Source organism: Rhinolophus ferrumequinum, chromosome 4, assembly GCF_004115265.2.
Source record: "Rhinolophus ferrumequinum isolate MPI-CBG mRhiFer1 chromosome 4, mRhiFer1_v1.p, whole genome shotgun sequence".
In the NCBI taxonomy this organism is placed as follows: domain Eukaryota; kingdom Metazoa; phylum Chordata; class Mammalia; order Chiroptera; family Rhinolophidae; genus Rhinolophus; species Rhinolophus ferrumequinum.
The window spans coordinates 103,372,147-103,394,327 of record NC_046287.1 but is presented as its reverse complement, the minus strand read 5'-3'; the positions used below and the strand labels follow the sequence as shown (position 1 = coordinate 103,394,327).

The 22,181-nt window shown below is 53.3% G+C and overlaps 2 protein-coding genes across 2 annotated transcripts; both read right to left on the bottom strand.

Moving 5' to 3' along the window:
• Positions 1-486: 486 nt before the first annotated feature.
• Positions 487-5,838, bottom strand: LOC117021235 (signal peptide, CUB and EGF-like domain-containing protein 1). Its single transcript, XM_033104049.1, has 6 exons — positions 5,713-5,838; positions 3,862-3,988; positions 3,036-3,175; positions 1,566-1,769; positions 823-972; positions 487-704 (listed from the first exon to the last, which is right to left on the bottom strand). Exons 1-6 carry the CDS (start codon positions 5,789-5,791, stop codon positions 487-489), a joined length of 918 nt encoding a protein of 305 aa, XP_032959940.1. The 5' UTR covers positions 5,792-5,838.
• A 2,590-nt stretch (positions 5,839-8,428) lies between these two features.
• LOC117021234 (multiple epidermal growth factor-like domains protein 11) lies at positions 8,429-22,121 on the bottom strand. Its single transcript, XM_033104048.1, has 12 exons — positions 22,042-22,121; positions 19,767-19,976; positions 18,058-18,175; positions 17,550-17,637; positions 16,687-16,792; positions 13,688-13,771; positions 11,867-12,059; positions 11,348-11,484; positions 10,796-11,020; positions 10,299-10,440; positions 8,996-9,119; positions 8,429-8,671 (listed from the first exon to the last, which is right to left on the bottom strand). Exons 2-12 carry the CDS (start codon positions 19,822-19,824, stop codon positions 8,429-8,431), a joined length of 1,518 nt encoding a protein of 505 aa, XP_032959939.1. The 5' UTR covers positions 19,825-19,976; positions 22,042-22,121.
• Positions 22,122-22,181: the final 60 nt, after the last annotated feature.

Here is a 22,181-nt window from a genome sequence, read left to right as displayed (position 1 = left end):
CTGAGGGCAAGTCGGCAGGTGGCAGAGCTGAGATCTGAGCACAGCTTCAGCTGATACAGGCTGGGGTCTTGACCTCACTGCACTCTGCAGCCCAAGGGGGGCATTTCAGGGGCAGGAAGAATCTAGTTCATGTGTGAGTCGCCAGTGACCAGTAGTGTCTGGCCATAGTAGGTGTTCAGGAAGTGTGGTCACTCAGACACGGGAGCAGTGAGGGAGGGGAGCGAGGGGTCACCGAGCTCCTCCCTCTCAGAGAGCCCTGTCTCTTCCCCATGTTAGTCTGTGGTGACTCACCTCTGCTCACTGAACCAGGAGGGAAACAGTGACTGTTTACATAGCACAGTACGCAAGCACACCACCCCAGAAGGCAGGTGCAGACATCAGTTCTCACTGGACAGAGGAAACCGGTGGCTCCACGCCCAGTGACACAGCTGGAGAGGGCAGGGCGTGCTCACACCAGCTGTCTGTCTCAGCACCGCCGAGCCTGGGTCAAGGCACAGCGGCTGAAGGGAGCTTGGGGTCCTTACCAGAGGTGGCACAGAAAGAGCCTGGCAGGCAGGACATGGGCTCCCGGCTGCCCTTGGGGCAGAAGGAGCCCGCCAGGCACCTCCCTCCTGTGGCTGTGGCTGGGCACAGGCAGTTGGCACTGGTATAGTTGTCTAGGTCGAAGGGGCGGGCAGTCCACGCTGCTGACACACAGAACCAGCCTGGGGTGGAGACCAGCAGGGAGGGCCAGACCGAGATCCCAGGTCAAAGGCCGAGCTCACCCAGGTCCAGGCACAGAAGTGGTGGGTGGAGTGTCTCAGGGTGCTTTGGGAAACGCACCTGCATCACAGGGCCCAGAGGCCTGGGTCAGATTCTCTTGCCCGCAGTAGTGGCCTGGGGGGCAGGGCAGGCAGCCGTCCAGACTCTGGGTCAGTGGGTCTGGGTTATAGTAGCCCCGAGGGCAAGGGAACTGGGTGGCGTACTTGGTGCCTGAGAAGCAAAGACCAGAGAAGGGAGCTCAGCCTACTGGAGCCCAGCCGGGCCCAGGGCTGGGGCAAGATGCAGTGCGGCCGTGGCTCCCGCGGAGAGGGCCTCCCTCTGGCAGGGCCTCGCCTGACAAACTCCTGGCCTCAGCCCTAGGAGTGACCACATCACCAGTCGTTTACCCCGGACTGCCCAGTTTGCGAGGCCCTGGGCCTGGCGTCCACACCACCACACAACAGGCAAAACTCATCTTCCCAGTGGTCAACTTTACCGAAAGGCATGGGCCCACAAAGTTGTGATGCATTGGTAATTTCAAATCTTTATTTTTCAGGCCCCCTTGATATGGAATAGAAATGAAAACTCTCATGAATTTTGAAGATAAAACAAAAGACGTGTATGAAATTTGGTGCTCAAGGCCAGCTGCTTTGGGCTCAGCCCCTGTGGAGGGCCCTGTCCCTCCCTGGGCCTTTGGGACAGGTGCTGGGAGCATCTCGGAAGCAGAGGACTTCGTGTTTGCAAAGCAGCGAGTACCAAGATCCCTTAGCCTGGAGCAGCTGGGACAGCAGCCTCACTCCTGGAGCTGTGGCTCAGGCACTCACCTGTGGGACAGTAGAAGCCGGCGGGACACGGATGCCCACTGTAGGTGGTGACAGTCTCAGGGCAGTAGTAGCCGGCAGGACAGGGGAAGCAGGAGGCTTGGCCAGTCAGGTTGTTGTAGGAGCCGGCAGGGCAAGGCTGGGGAAGGCTGGTCCCCCGGGGGCAGAAGTGGCCTCTGGGACAGGGGCCCCCCTGCTCTGAGTGGCCTGAGGAGTGGAAGGAAGCTGAGTGAAGGGTGTATGTAGGCCCAGTCACAGCAGAGCGTGCCAGAGCCTGGGGCAACTTGCCTGGTGACCCTGCGACCAAATGTGGCCTTAGGTTTGGATCAGAGTTTTGAGGGTTTTCAAAAGAAATAATGCCAATAACTAACGTTTGTACAGCACCTTCCAGATCAAAAAGCATGTGCTTTACAGACGTGTTATTTTATTCGAGCCTCAAAAAAATCCCTCTTTGGTAGGCGGGCAGGAGCGATGACCCAGTGTTACTGGATGACGTCCTGAGATGGAACGTGACACGTGGGCCCAGCGTCTTCCCTGTGCTTGGCTCCACTCAAAGCCAAGTTGTCTGACATCCCCCATTTCCTTGTTCAAGGACATGCTCAGTGATTGTTTATTGGTTAATAAAACAGACTTAGACACGTTGCTTTCACGTGTGGTTGTAATGAGCCAGGACGGCTGGTTCTGCTTTTGGTGGCTCGTGCTGGCTGAGCAGCAACCCTGTCCCTCCACGCCCAGCCCTCAGTGCGGGTATGGTTGCCACTTAACTCCCGGGAACTTCACCTTCCACCTGGGAGCTGGACTGTTGCCTCAGATGTCTTCTGGACAAACAGAAGTGTTGGAGAAGAGGTGTTTTAAGGGCCCTGGCCCAGGCTCCATGGCCCTGACCAAAGGGTCACCGAGCGCGGTGGCCTGTTCAGTGCTCCCGAGGACCAGGCCAGTGGTCACTAGAGGGAGCCCTGACACCGTCCATCACCAGCACCTTGCAGGCACAGTGTCTGCCCTGTCAGCCTGGCCGCGCATGGCTCTTCCCCACAGGTGCTGTCTCTGGTCCCTGGGGGAGGTGAGAGCCATACTCAGCTCGCCTCTGGGTGGCCCCAGGACACCATTCACTGGCTGCTCTCCAGAAGCCCCCCAGTCCTGCCTGCAAATCATGATGTTCCTGTCTTTAGGCCAGTGGGGATCTGATTCAGGTGGGACTGAGGTGGGCTTGAAAATGCAGGTGTGACAAGAGCCGATGACAGCAGCACAGGAGGGCAGCAAGCCACACTGAGGCAGGACAAGGGAGGCCAATGGGTCCAGGAACAGCAGTTGGACCACTAAGGGTCCAGCCAAGGGTCCCCTCCAGGCCCTGTGGCTCACACACTTCCCCTTGTCCGCAACCCCCCACAGCCGGTCACCTCCCATCATCGGAATGCCCAGCTACCTCGGGCGCCTGGCCAATGCAGGACCCGCTGGCAACCTGAGGTGTCTCACCTGTTGGGGTTGGGGAGGTGACTCCGGCCAGACAGAAGTAGCCGGGGGAGCAGGGTCCAGAGGGGGCAGTGAGGCCGGACCTCCTGCAGAAATGGCCAGAGGGGCAGGCCAGGCACTCGGAGGCCATGGAGAGAAACATCCTGGGGAGACGGAGAGAAAATGGGGTCAGTGGGACCAGGAGGCTCTTAGGGTAGAGGGGCCATGTCCTGGCGAGGGACATGCTTTCTGGGGCTGCCTTTCTACTGCTCCTCTTCTAGGCTCCCTGAGGTTCCTCTTGCTTACAAGGGGTCCAGGAAGGGGTGGCAGGCCTCTCTTCTCTCTGCCTCCCTCTGCCCCCAACCCCACCCCAAGGCAGGCAACTGATCACAGTTCTTTTCATCTGAATCCCCGATTTAAACTCAGGCTGTCCAGGGCCCCAGACCCCCGAGTCTGGCAGCGAAGTCGGAACACCTGACAGCCCTCTCACCGTTGGCTCCATGGCTCACCCCTTGCTCTGGGGTGCCCTCTCTTGGGGGTGGGGGTTCCTAAAGGTGGGGAGATGAGGCTCTGCTCTCAAATGACACACAGGTAGACATGCAGGATTTTTGATGGGGTTGCTTCCTCGGCCATGACATGTTCTCCAGCTTCCAGCAGCCCACATGGCCTGCCCTTATTCTGGCCAGCTGGTCAGGGACTTGTGCCCTCACAGGCCAAGTGGAGTTTCTGCCCCAGAAAGCTCATGTTCCCCCGTGACAGAGAGATGAGGTGAAACGGTCAGTGTGCGCAGCAAGACCAGGGGCTACACAGCTTGGTCTCACCTCTTGGGCCTGGGGGGAGTGGCACTCACCGGTCTGAGAAGGTGCCCACAGGGCAGGGAAGGGGCATCCCTGTGCCCAATGGACAGAAGTGGCCTGGAGGGCAGGGCCCCCCTGCCGTGGCACGGCTGTCTCCATCAGGGTGGGTGACCTCAGCTCCTGGCCAAAATCAGAAGTGGGTGAGAGCACAGAGCAGCCCCTCCCCGGCCCAAAGGCAGCAGCCCCCGCCTTACCCACCCTCTGCAGGAGGACATCTCCCAGAATGAGCTGGGAAGCTGGAGTGACGGTGCCCTGGATTGCCAAGGCAGCTCTCAAGTCTAGGGTCCCGGCCAACCCTGTCCTCCATGGGGACGGTGGGTGGGGTCCCAGGAGCGGGGGAGGGGTCCTGAGATGTGTCCCCTTCTGAATTAGAGGTTTTCTGAGCAGGACCCTGCTTAGGACCCCAAAGGCAGGGAGAAAGTACAGGGGTGCCATTATTGGTCTGTGCTGGAGAAAGGGGCACAGGATGGGGGCTCCAGGCCCAGCTCAGGAAGGTCTCTGCGATGTTTTCCCAACTTGGCCAAGCTTGTTTCTGTTTGCACCAGGACCCCCTTATGGTTTGCTCACTCCCACTGGGATGAGGTGGGACACATAATTATACTGAGAATAAACTCAGAGAAGGGGACTTGTACTGTTATGGGAGGACAAAGAATCAGTGATATGTGACCTGTTTTTGGGACTGTCCCCAAAGCCACTGGATTTGTCTGTGGAAGTGTGCGCATATGTACATATACACACACATGTGAGCGTAGGAAACGTGCAACTCTAGGGACACTGATGTGACAAGGGGAGGATGAGAAGTTGTTTCATGTCCTGAGAACTCCTGGGATGAGGGAGGGCTGGTGTGGGGGATGGGCCCACGACTCAGGCCTGCCGTGGCCCTGAACCCTCTGAGGGGCACACATGCCACCTGGCAGCCCCCCAGCAGCCCCGGAGCTTCACACACAGGCTTGGTGCCAGCCCTGGCCACAGAGAACCCACATGGGTGGCATCAAGGTCCTGCGGGTAGGGCGTCAGGAGAAGCAGGACCTTGGGGGGCCTTGGTGGGTAACTCCACAAGCTGGACCCAGTCTCGTCATTGGAAGAAGGACATGGTGGGCAGTCCTGCTCCTGAGGCTCCCCCAGCCTGGAGTTTCTCCGATTCCTGATCGCATGGCCCCCTTGCTTAGCTCTGCACTTAACAGCTACCCACCAGGAGGTCCCCTGCTGCTGGCCTGAGGACACCAGCACAGCGAGGGGCTGGCCTGTAATGCCCTCCCCCCTCAGGAGGGAGCCGCCGCTCAGCCAGCCCTGCAGGAAGCCCCGGGTCACTGAGTGCATCCTTGGTCCCTGGGTCCACGCCGATCCCCTTGCCTCCACCACGGAGGCTGTGCGGTGGCTAGTCTCAGCCTCAGTGGGGCTAAGCGCTCACTTACTGCCCTTCCCGTGCTCTGTCAGCCTTAGCGTTTGCTGGGCATCACGCCTTCCTCCACTCAGTGTTCCTATGGGGCAGCTGGGGAGCCAGAGGGAGCCCCCCAGTAGGGAGGGTGCCGCTGGATCTGGCCAGTCCCGGAGCCCCATCCCTAAGCCTGTCCATGGGCAGGAGGGCTTTCCAGTGAGCTCTGCTCCTCTGGCCCCAAGATGCAGCCTTGACCTGTCCCCTCGGCCCGTCTCTTCCCCTGTAGGACATGGCTGGCAACGCAGGGCAGGGGGAGGCAGCCAGGACCCTGGGGGCAGTAACAACCTGCAGGGCAGGTCTTTGATGTGGAAAGCAAAGTGGCTTTGCCATCCCAGGGCCTTATCCACCCCATACCGTGACAGTTTTCATAGCAATACTGCTCTACTTTCTGGTGGAGCCCAGGTACCTGAGCCATTGCTGTGCTGCTCCTCCGGCCAGGCTGTGGCCACCGAGCCTTCAGGGCAGGCGTACCCCGTAGGACCCATGTCTCCCCATGGCCCACCCAGGGGTCTCGGGGTTCGTGCCCCTCCTGGGCAATAAAATCCTGGAGGCAGAGAAAGCACACAGGCTGGTCCAGAGCCCAGCTCCCTGCCTTTCTGTCCCGAGGGTCCCACCACACCGATTATGGCTTTGACGGGAATAGGCTCTGGGGGTGTCCGAGGGGGCCCAATAATCCAGGCCCCTTTAAACCTCATCTAAACTTCACTCCCCACCGAATCCATGGATATCCAGGACCATCCACCCGCCCTCCATCCTGCAGGCCGTGGGGGGTGGTCAGGGAGTTGCCCTGATCACAGATGAGGCTGTGATTTCTGAAGAGATGGGCCTTCCAGGGCTGAGCCGGCTGTCTCCTCAGCCTCGGGGACACCACGGTCCCTTCCTTGTCCCCTGCCCTCTCCTTCTCCCTCCCCCTTCATCCAGGGGCTGGGATAATCCAAGTGGCTTGTACCGTGCCACATTTAGAAGCCCCACCAGTGGCCTCTGGCCTGCCTCCCTTGTATTGCAGCCAAGCTGGACACACCTCCCTGAGCTCTCTCTAATGGGCCTCTGTCTCAGGGCTGTGGCAGGGTGGCAGGGCCACAGCCGAGTGAAGGCCTGGACACCTTCTGCTTGGTGCAACTCCTGCCAGGCCGCCAGGGAAGACAAGGGAGCCCTCACCTGGTGCACACGGGCCCCTGGGGACAGCCTGGCCCGCTGTGGCACAGAAAAGCCCAGGTGGGCAGGGCAGGCACCAGCTCACATCCGGTGCCCCTCTCTCTGCATTCCAGGTGCCAACTGGACAGGGCCTCTGCCTGGGGTCCTCGGTGCCAGCTGGGCAAAAATGGCCAGGGGGGCAGAGGTCACCAAAGGGGAGTGCCTCCTGGAGGAAGAGGAGCCTGTCAAGGCTAAAAGTCAAGAGTAAGGGGGTCCTCTCCACCGGCGCCTCCCAGTCCTCCCTGAACCCCCTCTGAGGAGGGCTGCCCGGTCACTTCTGCTCGTTTACACACATTGACCTTCACTGACACCGCCCTCTGGGAACCACTCTGGGAGTTTAACTTTGCACTTCGCAGAAAAATGAAACAAATTGTAATGTTGAGTAGCCTAAACAATCCCAACTCTCTGCCTATTTGTTAAAAGTATTGATACACAGCTTTAATTATGGTAAGATACATCTGTCTGCCTATCAACTATTATCTATCTACCACCTATCCATCCATCCATCCATCCATCCATCCATCCATCCATCCATCCATCCATCTTTTCTCTTATCTACCACCTATCAATCATTTATGTATCAGCACAGAATACCTAGTCATTATTAATAGCTACCTAGTATCCAACTGTGGGTCGATATGCCATATCTCTGTCTCGATATTTTCCTGTGGCTGGGACTTTGTGATGTTTTGTGTTTGTTTTGTTTTTGCTATTAAAATTTGTGGTGGTGTGAACATCTTTACATAGGTGACATTTTTTCCTGTTCCAGGGTGTTTCCCATGTTGGAATTATTGGGTCAAAGTATGTGGACTGCCTGAGCAGGCATGCTGGGAATGGCCTCTGTCCCCTCACAGTGCCTTCTGGGGCTTTGGCTGGCCATTGTGTCTGATGAGCAGTAGATGCAGAGTGTACAAAATGGCTTTGCTTCCTGTGTCCTTCCTTGTCAGCTCAGCTGAGCCTTTCCTAGCTGATGATATAGTTGTATTTGGTCCTTTGCAGGTGGAAGCCGGAAAGTGACCTCAGACACTCTGACCCTTCCTTACTTGTTCACGTTTGTTGACCATGGTACAGTTCTACCACCTGTCTCTGCAGTACTTCCTCCCATCTGGGGTTCTCTGTCCCCCCACTAGGCAGTGAGCTCCCCAGGGCAGCCCTGGGCCTTGGTGCTCCCCAGTCGTGCTCCCCGGTCATGCCCAGGCTCATTGCTCAGGCTGGCCTCTCCGGGGGTCTGCACTCACCGGGGAGGAGGTGTTGGAACCAGGCCCACAGTGATGTCCAGCACGGCACCGCCCCTGGGGCTCAGCCAGGCCTTCTCGGCCACAGAAGGTCCCAGGGCGGCACAGCTGGCAGTCTTCCACACGGGCAGCCCCAGGGGCATCTCGGAAAGTGCCCTGGGCAGAGAGAAGGACTCCGATGAGGTCAAGATCTTGGAGGCCAGAGTCAGCGCTCTGCCAGGAAGGGGCAGAGCAGGGCCCCTCTATCCTCACTCTGGACCCACAGGCCGGGGAGGAGGAGAGGGCCTGCTCCAAAGCTGAGCCTCCAAGACACTGGCAAGCGTGGCTGGGGTTTCCTTGTTGCTGAGCACAGCTAAGGAATGCTGGAACTAGGACTCAGTCCCAGTGACTGTGATAGCAGGCAGGGAGAGAGAGGAGAGGCCACAGGTCAGCTGAAGAGGTGTGTGTATCCTAGGGAGATGGTGGGGGTGGGGTGAAAGGGGTGAGAGGGGCTTCTGGAGCTTGGAGAACAAAGGCTGCACCCCAGCCCGCCGCTGCCTGGGGCTCCACCTGAGCCTGGGTCCCCCAGCTCCCCGAGCCCCTCCCTCTTCCCTCCTACCTCTACAACCCTGGGTCACCCTGTACCTGTGGCTTTTTGGTCTAGAAATCACCTGCAGGGAAGTGAGTGGGGGCAGGAGATGGAAGCCTTGGATGTCACAGTGAAGAGATGTCACCCATCCCACCCACCAGCACGGGGCCCATGCCCCCAGAGCTTTCCTGTGCAAAAGTGAAGACTCGAGAAGGGGCGAGGATGCTTCTTACCATGGGGCAGGGGATGGACAGCAGGCCCTGTGCTGGGCAGTAGTGCCCGGGGGGACATGCCGTGGGTCCAGCCAGCTTTGTCTGGTTGCAGAGTTTTCCACCTGGGCACTCCTGGCACCAGAGACGGCCGGGACCCTGGAAAGAGGGCTTGGGGGTAAGGCCGGCTTTTTTCCGCACCTCTAACATTTGGGCAGGCACTCAGAAAATGTTCAATCGAACTGGGAATGCTGCTGGCCAGCCCCGGGCTCTGTGTGTGCAACTCTCTTCCTCCTCAGAAAGGGCCGAGCAGGAGAGGGGCTCACACAGGGCCAAGGCCAGCGGAACTGAGGGGCGCTTCAGGCCTCTGGCTTGGCCCACAGACTGTCAAAGCCTGGAGGAAGGGGCTCCCAACCTCCGGGACTTTAGGGTTCTCTCACTTCCGGTCCCTCTGAGGTATGAATCTGCTCTGGGAACACTTACTGAGAAGCTTCCAGCACCACATGGCCGTGGAGTGGCGGTGCCCAGCTCAGGGCAGTGGTGACCAGAGGGGCACAGCACACAGGCCACAGCCAGCCTTGCACCTGGACTCTGGCGGGAGGTCCCCCTGGAGGAGAGGCAGGGAGAGCTGAGGGTGTGGGTGCCCACAGCCTTCCCAGAAGGAGCCATGACAGCCACGTGGGGTCACCATTGCCCCCAGCTTCAGCCACAGGGTTCAATGGTCAATTCCAGCTGGGCAGCAGGCCCCTGGAGTAGGCTGAGGATGTGGCTGGTGTGGCCACACGTAGCCTGTGGGGCTTCAAGGGAGAGTTCAGAGGCAGGCTTATGGGTGAATGGTGCTGCTTTCTAAAGTTGTTCCTCCACGCCGCTTGTGTTTTCAGTTGGCATGGTCTCTCTCTCTCTCTCTCTCTCTCTCTCTCTCTCTCTCTCTCTCTCTCTCTCTCTCCTTCTCTCTAACTGATCTGTAATGGCTCTTTATATGACAGTAGTAAGCAGATGGATGCTTAGCCTGTCGTTCAGGTTGAAAACATCTTCCTGCTTTATTGTTTGCATTTTAACTTTGTTTCTGACACCTTTGAAGGACAGAAACTTGAAATGCTGCATTCAAATCCTGCAGTCTTTTCCTTAATTCTTTCTGCCTTTCATGTCATGCTTAGATTTTCCACAGTCTGATTTTATAAATGCTCATTTATATTTTGTTTTGTAATTTTCTGGTTTTGTTTTTAAAACTGAACTGTGTATTTGATCTGAAATGTATTTTGGTTAATGCTGTTTTCACTTTTTACACAAAGAACATGTATTTTTTTTAAAAAAAATAAGAAAAACTCTTAAGTTTTACTTTTTGACCAGAGGAATAAAGGGCATATCTTGATAAACAGTCAAATTAACAGAGAATCTCTGAGCTTGGCCAAACGATCCCTGCTGAGATCCAGACACTAGGCCATTGCAGAGGGGGGTGTCCTTTGAAGCAGCTTCTCTCCCGGGGTGTGGGCGCCTTCCTCACCTGCTCCAGCACTGAGTGAGTCCTCTCTCTTTCCACATCCGGGCCCAAGAGGGTGGTGTGCAGCCCCCACACAGCCCGTCGCCCCGCAGCCCGGAGCCTGGCCCCTGCCTATCCTGTTCCTCTGTCTTGACTCAACAAGGCTGCCAGGCCCTGAGGGCAGGCTAAGCACTCGTCTATCTTTATAGACCCCTTGGTGCCTGGAAGAGTGCTGGGCTCTGGCGTATACTCGGTAAACACGTGATAGCTTAACTTCAAGAAGAGCCCCACCCCAGCCTCCCTTACCGTGGGCAGAGCACAGGCTTGGGGGCCCCGCTGGGGCAGAAGGCCCCTGGAGGGCAGGGCAGGCAGTCTTCCATCTGGCCGTTGCCTGCCTGAGAGCTGTAGGTGCCTGCTGGGCAGGGGAACTGGGTGCCCCACTTTGTACCTATTTCAGAGAGGGCAGCGGTCTGAGGAGGACAGAAGGAGCTCAGAGCTGCCTCATCCAGACACAGCAGCGCCTCACCCTGTTCCCTGGGGACAGCTCCTCACCCTGCTCTTTGGGGAGGTCATAGGAAAGGGGCAGGGAGCAGGGGTGCCACTCACCCAGGATGCAGCCTATGTCTGGACTGAGATGCCCTGTGAGCCCGTCAGGATGCTCAGCGGCTGGCCAGTCCCAGCCCTCCTCTCAGGAAGGTCTTCTGAAGGCTAACCTTAATCCGCGGAGGTGTGCAGGCTGGCCCATGACATTCCCTCCTGGCACTTACCTGTGACCTTGCCAGGAAGACCCTGGCTCCACTCACCTTGTGGGCAGTAATGTCCAGCTCTGCATGCCCCTGAGGGCACCTGGGCTCCACTGACGCAGAACCAGCCCCTGGGACAGGGTGCACACTCCTCGCCTGTGGTCAGTCTGGTCCGGTTACTCCAGGTGCCCGGGGGACACTGGAACTGGGTTGGCTGTTTGGTTCCCGGAGGGCAATAATGGCCAGCTGGGCAGGGGGTGGGGGGCCAGTTTGGACCCCCAGTTCCTGCAAAGACAGTCTTGAACCAGGCCTGGAGGTGCAGTAGACCCTCCAACCACATCCCTCTGGCGAGTGTCAGGGACATGTCTGGGCAGTGGGGAAGGAAGGGGCGCCTGGGTTAGCCGTGGCCCAGAAGCCGCCCCACTGAGGCAGGGGTGGGGCTTGGCTGCTCTTCCTGGCGCATGCTTGGGTACCTAAGGTGAGGTGGACCATGCTCTTGGTGGGGACAGAAGGTGCCGTTTCCCTGGCCTTCCTGCCTTGGCGCACAGCTGGTTCTTCACCAAGGGACGGGTCCCACAGGCAGGCAGGCAGCCCCTCTGCCTCCTCACTCACCTGGAGGGCAGGCCAGTCCTGCGGGGCAGGTCTTACACTGCAACAGGGAGGAGAGGCTATGGTGCCTGCTGAAGGTCCCGGCCGGGCAGGTGTGGGTATGGGCGTGGGGGCTAGAAGAGCCCACTGGGCACATGTACCTGTGACAACGAAGGAGCTGGTACCCACTCCACAAAGCCCAGCATCCTGGAGAGTCACAGGAAAGTCCCGCTGTGCCCACGGGCTTGCTGTGTAGCTTTGGCACAGTAACCTGGCCTCTCTAAGCTCCCTATTCCCCACGGAGAAGCCAGGAGTTCCCAGCTGCCTCTGCAGGGAGGTCCTGGAGCCCCGCTGATGTGACACTGAGCCCTGATGTGGAGGCAGGGGCCCTCCCAGCACTGGGCTTCCAGGACTCTGAGAGCGCGGATGCTTGGGGAAGTCTCTCCTGAACCCGAGGGTCTGACCCTATCTATGCCGGTGGTAGGGCGAGGACGCTGAGCCCCCATCCTGTCACCCCGTCATGGAGAAATCTAAGACCCTTACCCCAGCGTGCACTTGGTGTCTGGCTGAGTCAGCCCAGCCTGGGTACAGGCCCTGCCTGCTGGGCACGGAACGCAGTCTGCAGCTTCATCCTGGCCCGGGCGGGGGTTGAATGTGCCCGGCTGGCACGGGATGGGGTGGGTGGCTCTGCTGGGGCAGAAGTGTCCTGCTGGGCACTGTAGACAATGGCTGAGAACTGGGGAGAGGACAGCCCACGTCACTCTCGTTTTCTCTGACGAGCCTGGGCTGCTGGTTCCCCAAGAGACGCAGTGAAGCCTTCCTAGGCCCTGGTGTGCCTATCGTCCTGCGGGCCTGGGGGTGCAAGGAATGGGCCAGCAGCCCCATGTGCCAGGAAGGGAGGCCCCCGGGGTGTAGAGTGGGGGCCTGCCCCCCCAAGTAGTCGCCAGGGCCACAGCCTGCAGGGAGCTCCTGCAGCCTCAGTAGCACAGTCCACAGACGTTGGGAGTTCCCCCGACTTCTCAACCCCCATTTTCCTTTTGATGAAATAGGAATCATAACAACATGTCCTCCCAGGCTTGCTGTGAGGATTAAGCGACATTGCCCAAGGTGACAGCGCCGTGCAGCGCCAGGCCCACGGCAGGCACCAGGGAATGCTGCCACAGCCCTGGGAGAAGTGAAACTTTAGGCTGACTGGCTAACACCAGGCCACAGCCACTGTCTCAAAGGCTGGTTCACTTCCCAGTTCTGGCGTGCCCAATGCTCTGGCCCAGCCTGGGGAAACTACTGTCCCCACTCTGCCCTCAAGCGGGAACCGGGGCTCCTGGAGGGGTGTCAGTGTCACCCCTCATGTTTCAGTTCCTGGGTCCTGTGGAGGAAACAGCTCCTTCCTATCTAGAACTGTGTCCCCTGCGTGGGGGCAGCCTTGACCTGGGCCTGCGAAGCAGGTATCTGTGTTGAGTGAGGAGCCTGCTCTCCGCCGGCTCTGAGGAACGGTCCAGGGGCTTGGTGGCTTCCAAAAGTCATGGAAAAGTAGCTGAGAGATCTCATCACAGAAATCTGTTTCCTTGAACCATTTTCCCAGGACTAGGCCTGAGAACTGAGTGAAATGGAAGGTCTGAGGAGCTTGTTCCTGGTGTGTCTTTCTTGTCCCTCAAAAGCCTGTCCAACCGCCATCTCTCATTTGCTGGGGGTTGAGGGGCATGCAGAGTAATGAGAGAGGTGTCAGTTTGCATTGTGACCTCACACTGTGTGACCCAAGCCACTTAGTTGACCTCTGAAGCTCAGCTGTTGGGTATGACAGTGTTACATGAGCTAATAGATGGTGCAGGCCTGACACCCAGTAGGTGCGCCAGCCCCACCCCACTGGTGCTTGGGGTCTTTCCTTATCTGCCAGGTCACAAAGTCACAGGCTCAGGATGTCAGAGTGGGAGGGGCCTCAAAGGCCACCCAGAGCCGCCAACACCACATGCCACTGTCGCAGAGAGTGGTGGTCTGCCTTAAGCCCAGATACGGAATCAGTGCGGCTGAGAGGACCCGCCTGCCCTCACAGCACCCATCCAGGAAAGGCCTCAGCACTGGGGTTCCCAGCCATGTCACCCCTCTGTCTTTATGCTCTAGGTAGGATAATCCGGCTGCCTTTGTACTTCCTGTGCAGGTCCTCACTTTCCCAGCTGAGTACAGAGAACCCGGGGCTCCCAGAGCTGGGGATCTCAGGGGGCTGCTGCACCGTGTTCGCCCCTCACAGGTGCCTGGACGCGCTGCTGGCCATAGTCGGCATTGCAAGTCAGCCTCGAGCAGCCTTTGGATAAGTACCTAATCAACAATGTTAGCAAAGTCACTCTTCCCACGGAGTTCAGAACTGACCTGCCCAGCAGAAGCTGGTGTTGGGGTGGGGTGTCTCCCTCTTGCCCTTGGAGCTCCTGGCAGCATCGTCTGCGCAGAAGTGGCCTGGGAGGAGAAGTCTTATGGTGGGTCCTGCCATGGCATGGGCTTAGTTTTGGGAGGAGCCCACAGATTGAGAGAGTGTGAGCTTCGAGGCCAGGTCCAGGGCTGACCTCTGAGTGGGTCTGGATCACCCAGGATGTGGCTGGACCCCACCCAGGGCCCTGGGGAGACATCACTGTCAAGAAGAAGGTCAGGGCAGCAAAGGCTTTGCTCTCTGGATTTCCAAAAACCTGCTTCCTCTTTTGGAAGGGCTCTCTCTGCCCTTCCTGCCTGGCACCTCCTGGGCCCGGCTCCCATATCTATTCAGATAACATGTTTTCTAACTGCAATGGTTAAAATAGGAATCAGTAAGACATCTAGAAAAGCCCCTAAATGGTTAAAAATTAGACAACAGATTTCTGAGCAAACCATTGGTCAAAAAATATCACAAAAAAATTAGAAAACCTTTCAACTTGAATGATACTAAAACCCAAAAACATGAAATTAGTGGGATGTAGCTAAAGCAATGCATAGATTCAAATTTATAGGCTTAAGTATCTATAAATTGAATGCCTATATTAGTAAATGAGAAAGGTGTAAAATCAGTAATGTTTCCACTGTAGGAAGCCAGAAAAACATTGCATAAAACCAAAGTAAAAGGAAGGATATAATAATAACAGGAATCAATAAAATAGAAAAACAAATAAGGAAAATCAATAAAACTGAAAGTAGTTCTTAGAAAAGATAAATAAAATTGATAAACTAGATTGATCAAGAAAAAAAGAAAGAACACAAAGTACCCATATCAAGAATGAAAAAGAGATGTCACTACAGATGAGAAACTAAAAGGATAATAAGGGAATAATATAAATAACTCTATGACAATAAATTTTACAGCTTAAATGAAATTGACACATTCCTTGAAAGACATAAATTACCAAATTCTCACAAGAAGAAACAAAACAATCTGAATAGCTTTAAATTTATTACAGAAACCAGAGGGTAAGGGCGGAAAGGGGTGGTAGATGAGGGTAAAGGGGATCAAGCACATGGTGATGGAAGGAGAACTGACTCTGGGTGGTGAACACACAATGGGATTTATTGATGATGTAATACAGAATTGTACACCTGAAATCTATGTAACTTTACTAACAATTGTCACCCCAATAAACTTTGATTAAAAAAAATTTATTACAGAAATTGAATTTTTAATTAAAGACCTTCCCACCAAGAAAACTCTAGGCCCTAAGGCTTTACTAAGTTTTATACAACACTTAAGAAATAACTCATACCAAATTTACATAAATTCTTTCATAAAATAGAGGAGCGGGGACTACTTTGCAATTAATTTTATGAGACCAGTATTACTTTGATATAAAAACCAAAGAAACCAGAAAAGAAAACTACAGACTAATATCTCTCATGAACATAGATACAAAAATTCTTACAAAAAATTTAGCAAATCAAATTCAGTGATATATAGAAAGGATAAAATGTCACAACCATGTGGAGTTTATCTCAGAAATGCAAGGTTGATTAAACATTCAAAAAACAATGATACTCATCATTTTATCACGACAAAGGAGATAAACCATATGTTTATCTCAATCAACACAGAAAAACACAGGACAAAAATCAAATACCCATCTAAGATAACAACTCTCCGCAAACTAGAAACGGAAGAGAACGTCCTCAGTCTGATTAAAGGCATCTATAAAAAACTATAGCTAACATGATACATAATCTCAAAAAACTGAATGCTTTTCTCTAATATTTAGAACAAAGCAAGGATGTTCAATTCTATTCAAAATAGTATTAGAGTTCATAGACAGTGTAATAAGGCAAGGAAAAGTAATAAAGGCATATGGATTGAAAAGATAGATGTTAAAAAGTCTAACAGATAACGTGATTGTGTGAAGAGAAAATCCTAAAAAATCTACACATATAAAAAGCTACTATAACAAATAAATGAAGCAGGCAAGATTGAAGGATACAAGTCAATAGAAAAAAGTCAATACTAGCCAGGGTTATGAAGAGATATTTGCATACCCATGCTCATAACAGCATTATTCATAATAGCCAAGAGGTGGAAGCAATCCAATTGGTCACTGATGGATGAATGGATAAACAAAATGTGGTATATCCATATAACGGAATATTATTCAGTCTAAAAAAGGAAGGAAACTCTGATATGCTACAACATGGATGAATCTTGAGGACATTGTGCTAAGTGAAATAAACCAGTCACAAAAGGACAAATACCATGATTCCACTTACATGAGGTACCTAGAACAGTCAAACTCATAGAGATAGGAAGTAGAATGGTGGTTTCCAGGGGACAGGCATACAGAAGAATAGGGAGTTAGTGTTTAATGGTAAATCTTCAGCTTTACAAGATGAAAAGAACTTTGGAGATGAGTGGTGATGATGGTTGGACAATATTATGAATGTATTTAATACCACTAAACTGTACACTTAAAGATGGTTAAGATGGTAAGTTTTATGTTACATGTATTTCACCACAATAAAAAACAAATTGAAAAATATCAATACTAGATACAAATAATCGGAAATTGAAATAAAAAATACAATTTCATTATAATAGCATCCAGAAACGTGAAATACTGGGGGGTGAATGTACAATATGTGCAGGCCCTTATACATGAAGTTTTACAGTTCTTAATAAGACCTGTGAGGAGCCGAACCGGTACTTGAACCATCTTCCCACACTCACGCGCCTCCCCGCTCTGCATACACCCTCCTTCTGCACTGTCTCACTTCATCCTCCCCAGTCCTGTGGGTGCATTTTTGGGGCCCAGGAGTAGCTGGACTCTGCTACTCAGAGCCACCTGGGGGGTGTGCAGGCCAATCCGAGCACGTGGACCCCCGCACCCTCCTTGTCCAATGTTGTTAGGGGTCACCAGCCCACTCTCACTTACCTGTGGGGCAGGGCTGGACACCGAGGCCTCCATCTGTGAAGTAGCGCAGAGGACAGAAGACACAGCCAGCATGCTGCGAGCTTGGCTCCTGTCCAGGCAGGTACTGCTGAGGGCCAACAGGGAAACAACAGGTGAGACGACCAGTAGGTCGTGACTAACACCTGTACCTGGACAGCTCTGGTGCTTACTTTGCCAAGTGTCTTTGTAGATCCCCTAACCTCCCTGCCCCTCCAATTTCCTCTGTAAAAATTACCACCAACATTGCCTCCATGTGTTGTGGTGAGGGGAGCTTCCTGGTTAAGCGAGGGTCTTGCCTTTTCCTTTAACTCTTGGTGGAGGTTGCAGCTCCAGCACTTACTGCCTAGGGTACAGCTCTGAAGGATGGCAAGCTCCCAGGGGACAGAGCTGTGCCTGACACTGTCCTCTGTACCCAGTGCTGCACACAGTAGGTGCCCAGTGACACACGGTGAGTGACTGACTCACCAGGTGACTGCTGTGGGCGTTACTCCACAGCTCAATGGCTTCTATCTTAACTGCATATCATGCAGGGACAGTGGCTCCAAGCCTCCCAACACTTCAGGGGCGTCACTTCATGTGATCCCCACAGGAGCCTAGAGGTGGGTTATACCTGTTTCCAGGTAAAAGTGGCGGGGCAAGTCCGTGGGTGCTGAGTCAGAGGTGGGCAGGGAGTGTAGGCTTCCTTGCCAAAGGAGTATCACCACCTGACTTTTACTCGTATCAGCAAGGATGAGGCTTGTTCTGATGCTGAGAGATTTAGCCTCTTCTGGGGACTTCCCAATAACCTTCAGGACACCCCACCCAGGAATGGCTGAGACCAGGAGCGGCCGTTCCCCAGGGGTCACCTGGCTGTCCTTGCTGTCTGAGAGTCCTGGGAGTGCATCGCAGGCTCCAGTGGGGCACAGCTGCAGAGCTGACCTGCCACCCAGGCGGCTGCAAATGCCAAAGGAAGCTGAGCGACTGAGCAGAGGCCCCATGTGCCCGGGAGGCTGCCCAGCCAGGGGACTACTAGGCCTCAATAACAGCAGAGATGGCACAGAGGCCCTTCACACTTGGCCTGGGTCCATCTGGATCTGCCACCAGCCTGGGGACACCATCATCTGGCCCATCATCTGGCTACTTTCTGCCTGACCCAACTGGGACTGGCTGGATGGAGAAGGGAGAGTGTGCCAACTGGATGACTCAGAGCTGATGGCCAACACCGAGGAGACTGGGAAAGGTCAGTCCCCTGCACAGACTCCCTGAGGCAGGGCCTCCCAGAGGGTCTCTGGGCAGCCCCAGCCTCCCTCAACCCCTTCCCCTTCCAGCCCTTTCCCTCCTCTCTTCCTGGGGCACAGGGTGTGTACTCCTTACTAAAAGCCTGCAGGGCACTGCAGGCAGCTTCCAGTCATGCAGTGCTGGCCTAGCAAGCAGATGACAAGGCACAGGAGATGGCAGTGGGCCCCACTGCAGGGAGAGAGGATGGCCGTCCCTGCGGAGAACAAAGGAGGGAAGGGCAGGGTGGGCGTGAGGGCACTGCCCCCATGGTCTCTAGAGAGCCGCCTGAGCTGGGCCTTCTCCTGCGATGATGTCACTTCACCAAAAGCCTGCAATTACTGACAAACTGTCCTAACAAACGGGTCTTCACTGAGAGGTGGGTGCACGGCTGGTGCTGAGGATGACAGCTCTTCTGGACACAGCCAGCATGAGACATGGGAAAGAAAAGCACAAAGATCGTGTAACAGGGGCTGCATGTTGCTGAGAGTCCCCCATCCCCAGGCCCCAGAAACATGACACTGAAGAGACCTCATGGCTTTGTGGTCACGCTCACCTCCTAGAATTTCCAGGTGCTCCGAGTGCTCTGCCATTAGCATCAGAGAATAACTGGGCTGACATTTCATCTGGTCAGCCCTCTCATTTTACACGTGGGGAAGGGAGCTGGGACTCAGAGAGGTCGCAGTCCTGGCCAGAGCCACCCTGAGGGCCTGGGGGATCTGGCGTGGGCTGGGGGCATGGAGGGCAGGCTCCTGTTTGTACCCCCCACCCCAAGCAGTTCCAGAGGTCTGGTGTTTGGCTCTTCTCTGTGCTCCTGTCCCCACCCTCCCCACAAGGAAACTGCTGGGCTAAAGACCGAAGGAAGGGCTGCTGGAACTTTACCTCAAAACTGCTCAGCAAATCCTGATGGGGGACCCCAAGAGGCCCTGGGTTTCAGTGGAGAAGCCACAGGCTTTGGGGACAGACAGACCTGATTCAGCTCTCAGCTCTCCACCCACTACCAGTTAGCAATGTCTCTCCACCTCGGTTTCACCCTGTTCTATGGGTCACAACAGCTACCTTAAGAATTTTGGACACTAAATGAAAAAGATTTTCTATTCTATATGTGATTTGTACCTCAAATAAATATGTATATGAAATAACAATATAAATTCATATCTTTATATATGCTATATATAAGAAATAAGATTATACATAAGATTTGTACTTTAAATATATAAAAGATGTAAGTTTATGTATATATAAAACTTTCATCTGATATAGCCAACTAACTACAAGTATTTGTTTCACATGAGTCCCAGAGAGGCAGACAATTCATCAAGAAAAATTAATACCCATTAGGGCCTAGAGAACCAGGGCCCGAGAGAAGGTGCAGAGTAGAAGGACGAGGAGACCACAGAGGGAGTGACCCCTGAGAACCTGGGCAGGGGAAGGCTGTGTGCAGAAGGCGGCCTCACCTGGGTGGTGGAGAGCATGGAGGCCTGCAGATGATAAGGGCACAAGTGCAGGTTAGAGAAACCCAGAAGAGGGAAGCCAGCAGAGCATGCGCCCTCCCACCCTTCCTTCTAGGCAGTGCCCCAGCAGGGATGAAGGCCATGGGCTGAGTCTGTACCTAGACCTGACACTTACTGACAACATGCTCTTGGCCAAATTATTGACTCTTTCTGAACCCCAGTGTCCTCATCTGAAAAGTGACTGTTAATTGTATTGTGTATAGAATTGATGAGAAGTCTGACAGAGGATGCAGGTAGAGGCCATGGGTCCCAGCACACAGCATGCACCCAGGTGTCATGGCTGCATTGACTCACTTGCATTGAAGGCAGCCAGTAGAGGGGCCAGCACCATCCAAAGCCCAGGCTGCGGCATGTTGGAGCGGTGACTGGGAAAGTCTTCACCAGAGAATGTGCCGGATCCTTGTCCTGTCTGGGCTGAAGCATGTGACCTTTGCTGCTGTAACTGGACCCGCTACGGCTGCTTTGGACTACCCCCACTAAGGTCCTCTGGGAAACGTGGCCTCCCTGAAAGCATCAGAGAAGACAGGTGGGGCGCGATCTTTGTCCAGCTCTCCTGCCCCTCTCCTTCCAGGCAGCAGCTGAGAAAAGCCAGACTGCCAAGTTCCAGTGCTCTGGTGAGACCTACCAGCTGTGGAATTCTGGAAAGAATGTATTCTTTTTCTGTCTCAATTTCCTCCTCTGTAAAACGGAGGTGACAAGAATACCTACCCCTAGGATTGTGGGAGGGCCGAGGAGTCTCTGGGCGTCCTCAGAACAGTGCCTTGCGCAGGCTGGGCATCATTACTAATGCCTTTCAATTTGCCGAGCATTGGTTGAGCATGCACCCACCGGTTAGCCGGCAGCACGTAAGGGGCAGAGAAGTCAACGCCCTGATTCATGTCCTCAGGGTTTCATTTAAAGGCTGTGAGACTAGCCCACAGGAAGCAATTACAAACATAACTATCAAATACCAGTTAGCATTACATGGCCCTACTGTGAGCCAGGTTTCATTCACTTTTCTCACAAACCCTGCTGCTAGGTGTAATATTTATGTGGCGGGAACACTGACTTGCTTGAGGCCCCCCACTCCAGAAATGTGTGCTGGGCACAGTGACTTCCTGCCAAGAAGAGCAGTATGGAAAGGCGGTAAGAGAGTAACTTTACAGTGGAGAAACCTGACAATCACTACTTTAGCAGATGATCAGGTTCAACATAAACAATCAGAAATTATGTTGGTAGTATGTAACCTTGCTATGATGTGATGAAAATGACAACTTTACTCTGTGGTCTTCCTTTCAAAAACCCATAACCCCAGACTAAATATGAGAAAAGCATCAGATAAATTCCAATAAATTCTAAAGATACCTGACCAGTTTTCCTCAAAATTGTCAAGGTCATAAAAAATAAGTAGCTTCTGAGAAACTGTCACAGCCCAGAGGAGCCTAAGGAGAAATGACAACTACATGTAATATAGTATCCTGGATGGGATCCTGAAACAGAAAAGACATTAAGTAAAAACTAAGGAAATCTGAATAACTATGGACTGTAGTTGATATTAATGTATCAATATTGGTTAATTGTAACAATGTATCGTAATAATGCAAGAGGTAAGGGAAATTCTGTGTGTGTGTATGTGTGTGTGTGAGTGTGTTTAGTGGGGGGTTACATGGGAACTCTATACCATCTACTCAATTTTTCTGTGAATAAAACCGTCCTAAAAATAGTCTAATACATAAATAGAAAGAATGCAATGGATTATAACTTCTTGAACAGAAAGTAACACATGAATTCATACCAATAGTAAAGAAATAAATAAGGAAGTCTCTTCTTTAATAGCAGCATCAGGACTAATAAATGTGAAGGGCCTGAAGGAGTTAGAAAGAAAAAAATCAGCAGTTTGTAACCATCACGGTCAAGATCGGTTGTAGCAAGATCGGTCTCAAAGTATCTCTTCAGATTGCTTACCAGTTGCCAGGAGGGAAATATACAGTGGAGAAACTGGATAACACCTTGATCAGCTGATAAAGACTAATATCACCTTATAATGGACAGACAGACAGACATCCTGTGCCTCTGGATGTAATATTCTGAGGACACAATTCACTTGAATCTCATCAAGAGGAAACGTCAAACCTCGATGTGGGAATCTGTATTTGAGGAAGATTCTTTCTTTGTAAGGGGATGGATTGCTTTGCTGAGCCCTCTTGGTCATAAGGCTGTTAAATAATCAACTGCAAACATACCAGACTGCGATTTTAACTATTATATGTATACACTAAAACGCTATGGGAACAGAAAGATTTAACTATGAAGAGATTAGCAGTTTCCCCTGCAGGGACGGTAAAGAATACGGGGCAGGGAGCTGGTCTAAGGAGAGGGAACCCTGAGCCGAGGATTAATAGTTGTTCGCTTCGTATTTATTTCTAATTTGATAAACACACGGTAATTACTTGTACCAGCTGCTGTTCTAAGCGTATTTCACATACTGACAAGATGAGTCCTCTTCGAAAAGCCTGATAGTTAAAAAGCCTTAAAAACTTAAAAGCACTGAAAGACGCTTGCGTATATTTTTGGGGTGCCAGGCACTCACGTTCTCTTTTTCTTTAGAAGTGAACCCCAGAGAACGTCGCGGTCATTTTTGGCCAAAGTTACTGTTTCTCAGTAACTTCCCTGTTCCAGATCTGGAAACTAGTTCCGGGCTATGCTTGTTATCAAATTGGTGTGTTTATG

Bases quoted from the DNA above. Each gene is read 5' to 3' on its own strand.
- LOC117021235 (XM_033104049.1), bottom strand. From the start codon at position 5,791: ATGGGTCCTACGGGGTACGCCTGCCCTGAAGGCTCGGTGGCCACAGCC. The intron at 3,176-3,861 runs GTGAGTGCCACT...CCGTCTCCCCAG, and splicing joins GTGGGCACCTTCTCAGACCG to GATGTTTCTCTCCATGGCCT. The intron at 1,770-3,035 runs GTGAGACACCTC...TCCACTCCTCAG, and splicing joins CACCTCCCCAACCCCAACAG to GCCACTCAGAGCAGGGGGGC.
- LOC117021234 (XM_033104048.1), bottom strand. From the start codon at position 19,824: ATGCCGCAGCCTGGGCTTTGGATGGTGCTGGCCCCTCTACTGGCTGCC. The intron at 18,176-19,766 runs GTGAGTCAATGC...TGTTCTCCGCAG, and splicing joins ACTGGCTGCCTTCAATGCAA to GGACGGCCATCCTCTCTCCC. The intron at 16,793-17,549 runs GTGACCCCTGGG...GTTGGCCCTCAG, and splicing joins CAGACAGCAAGGACAGCCAG to CAGTACCTGCCTGGACAGGA.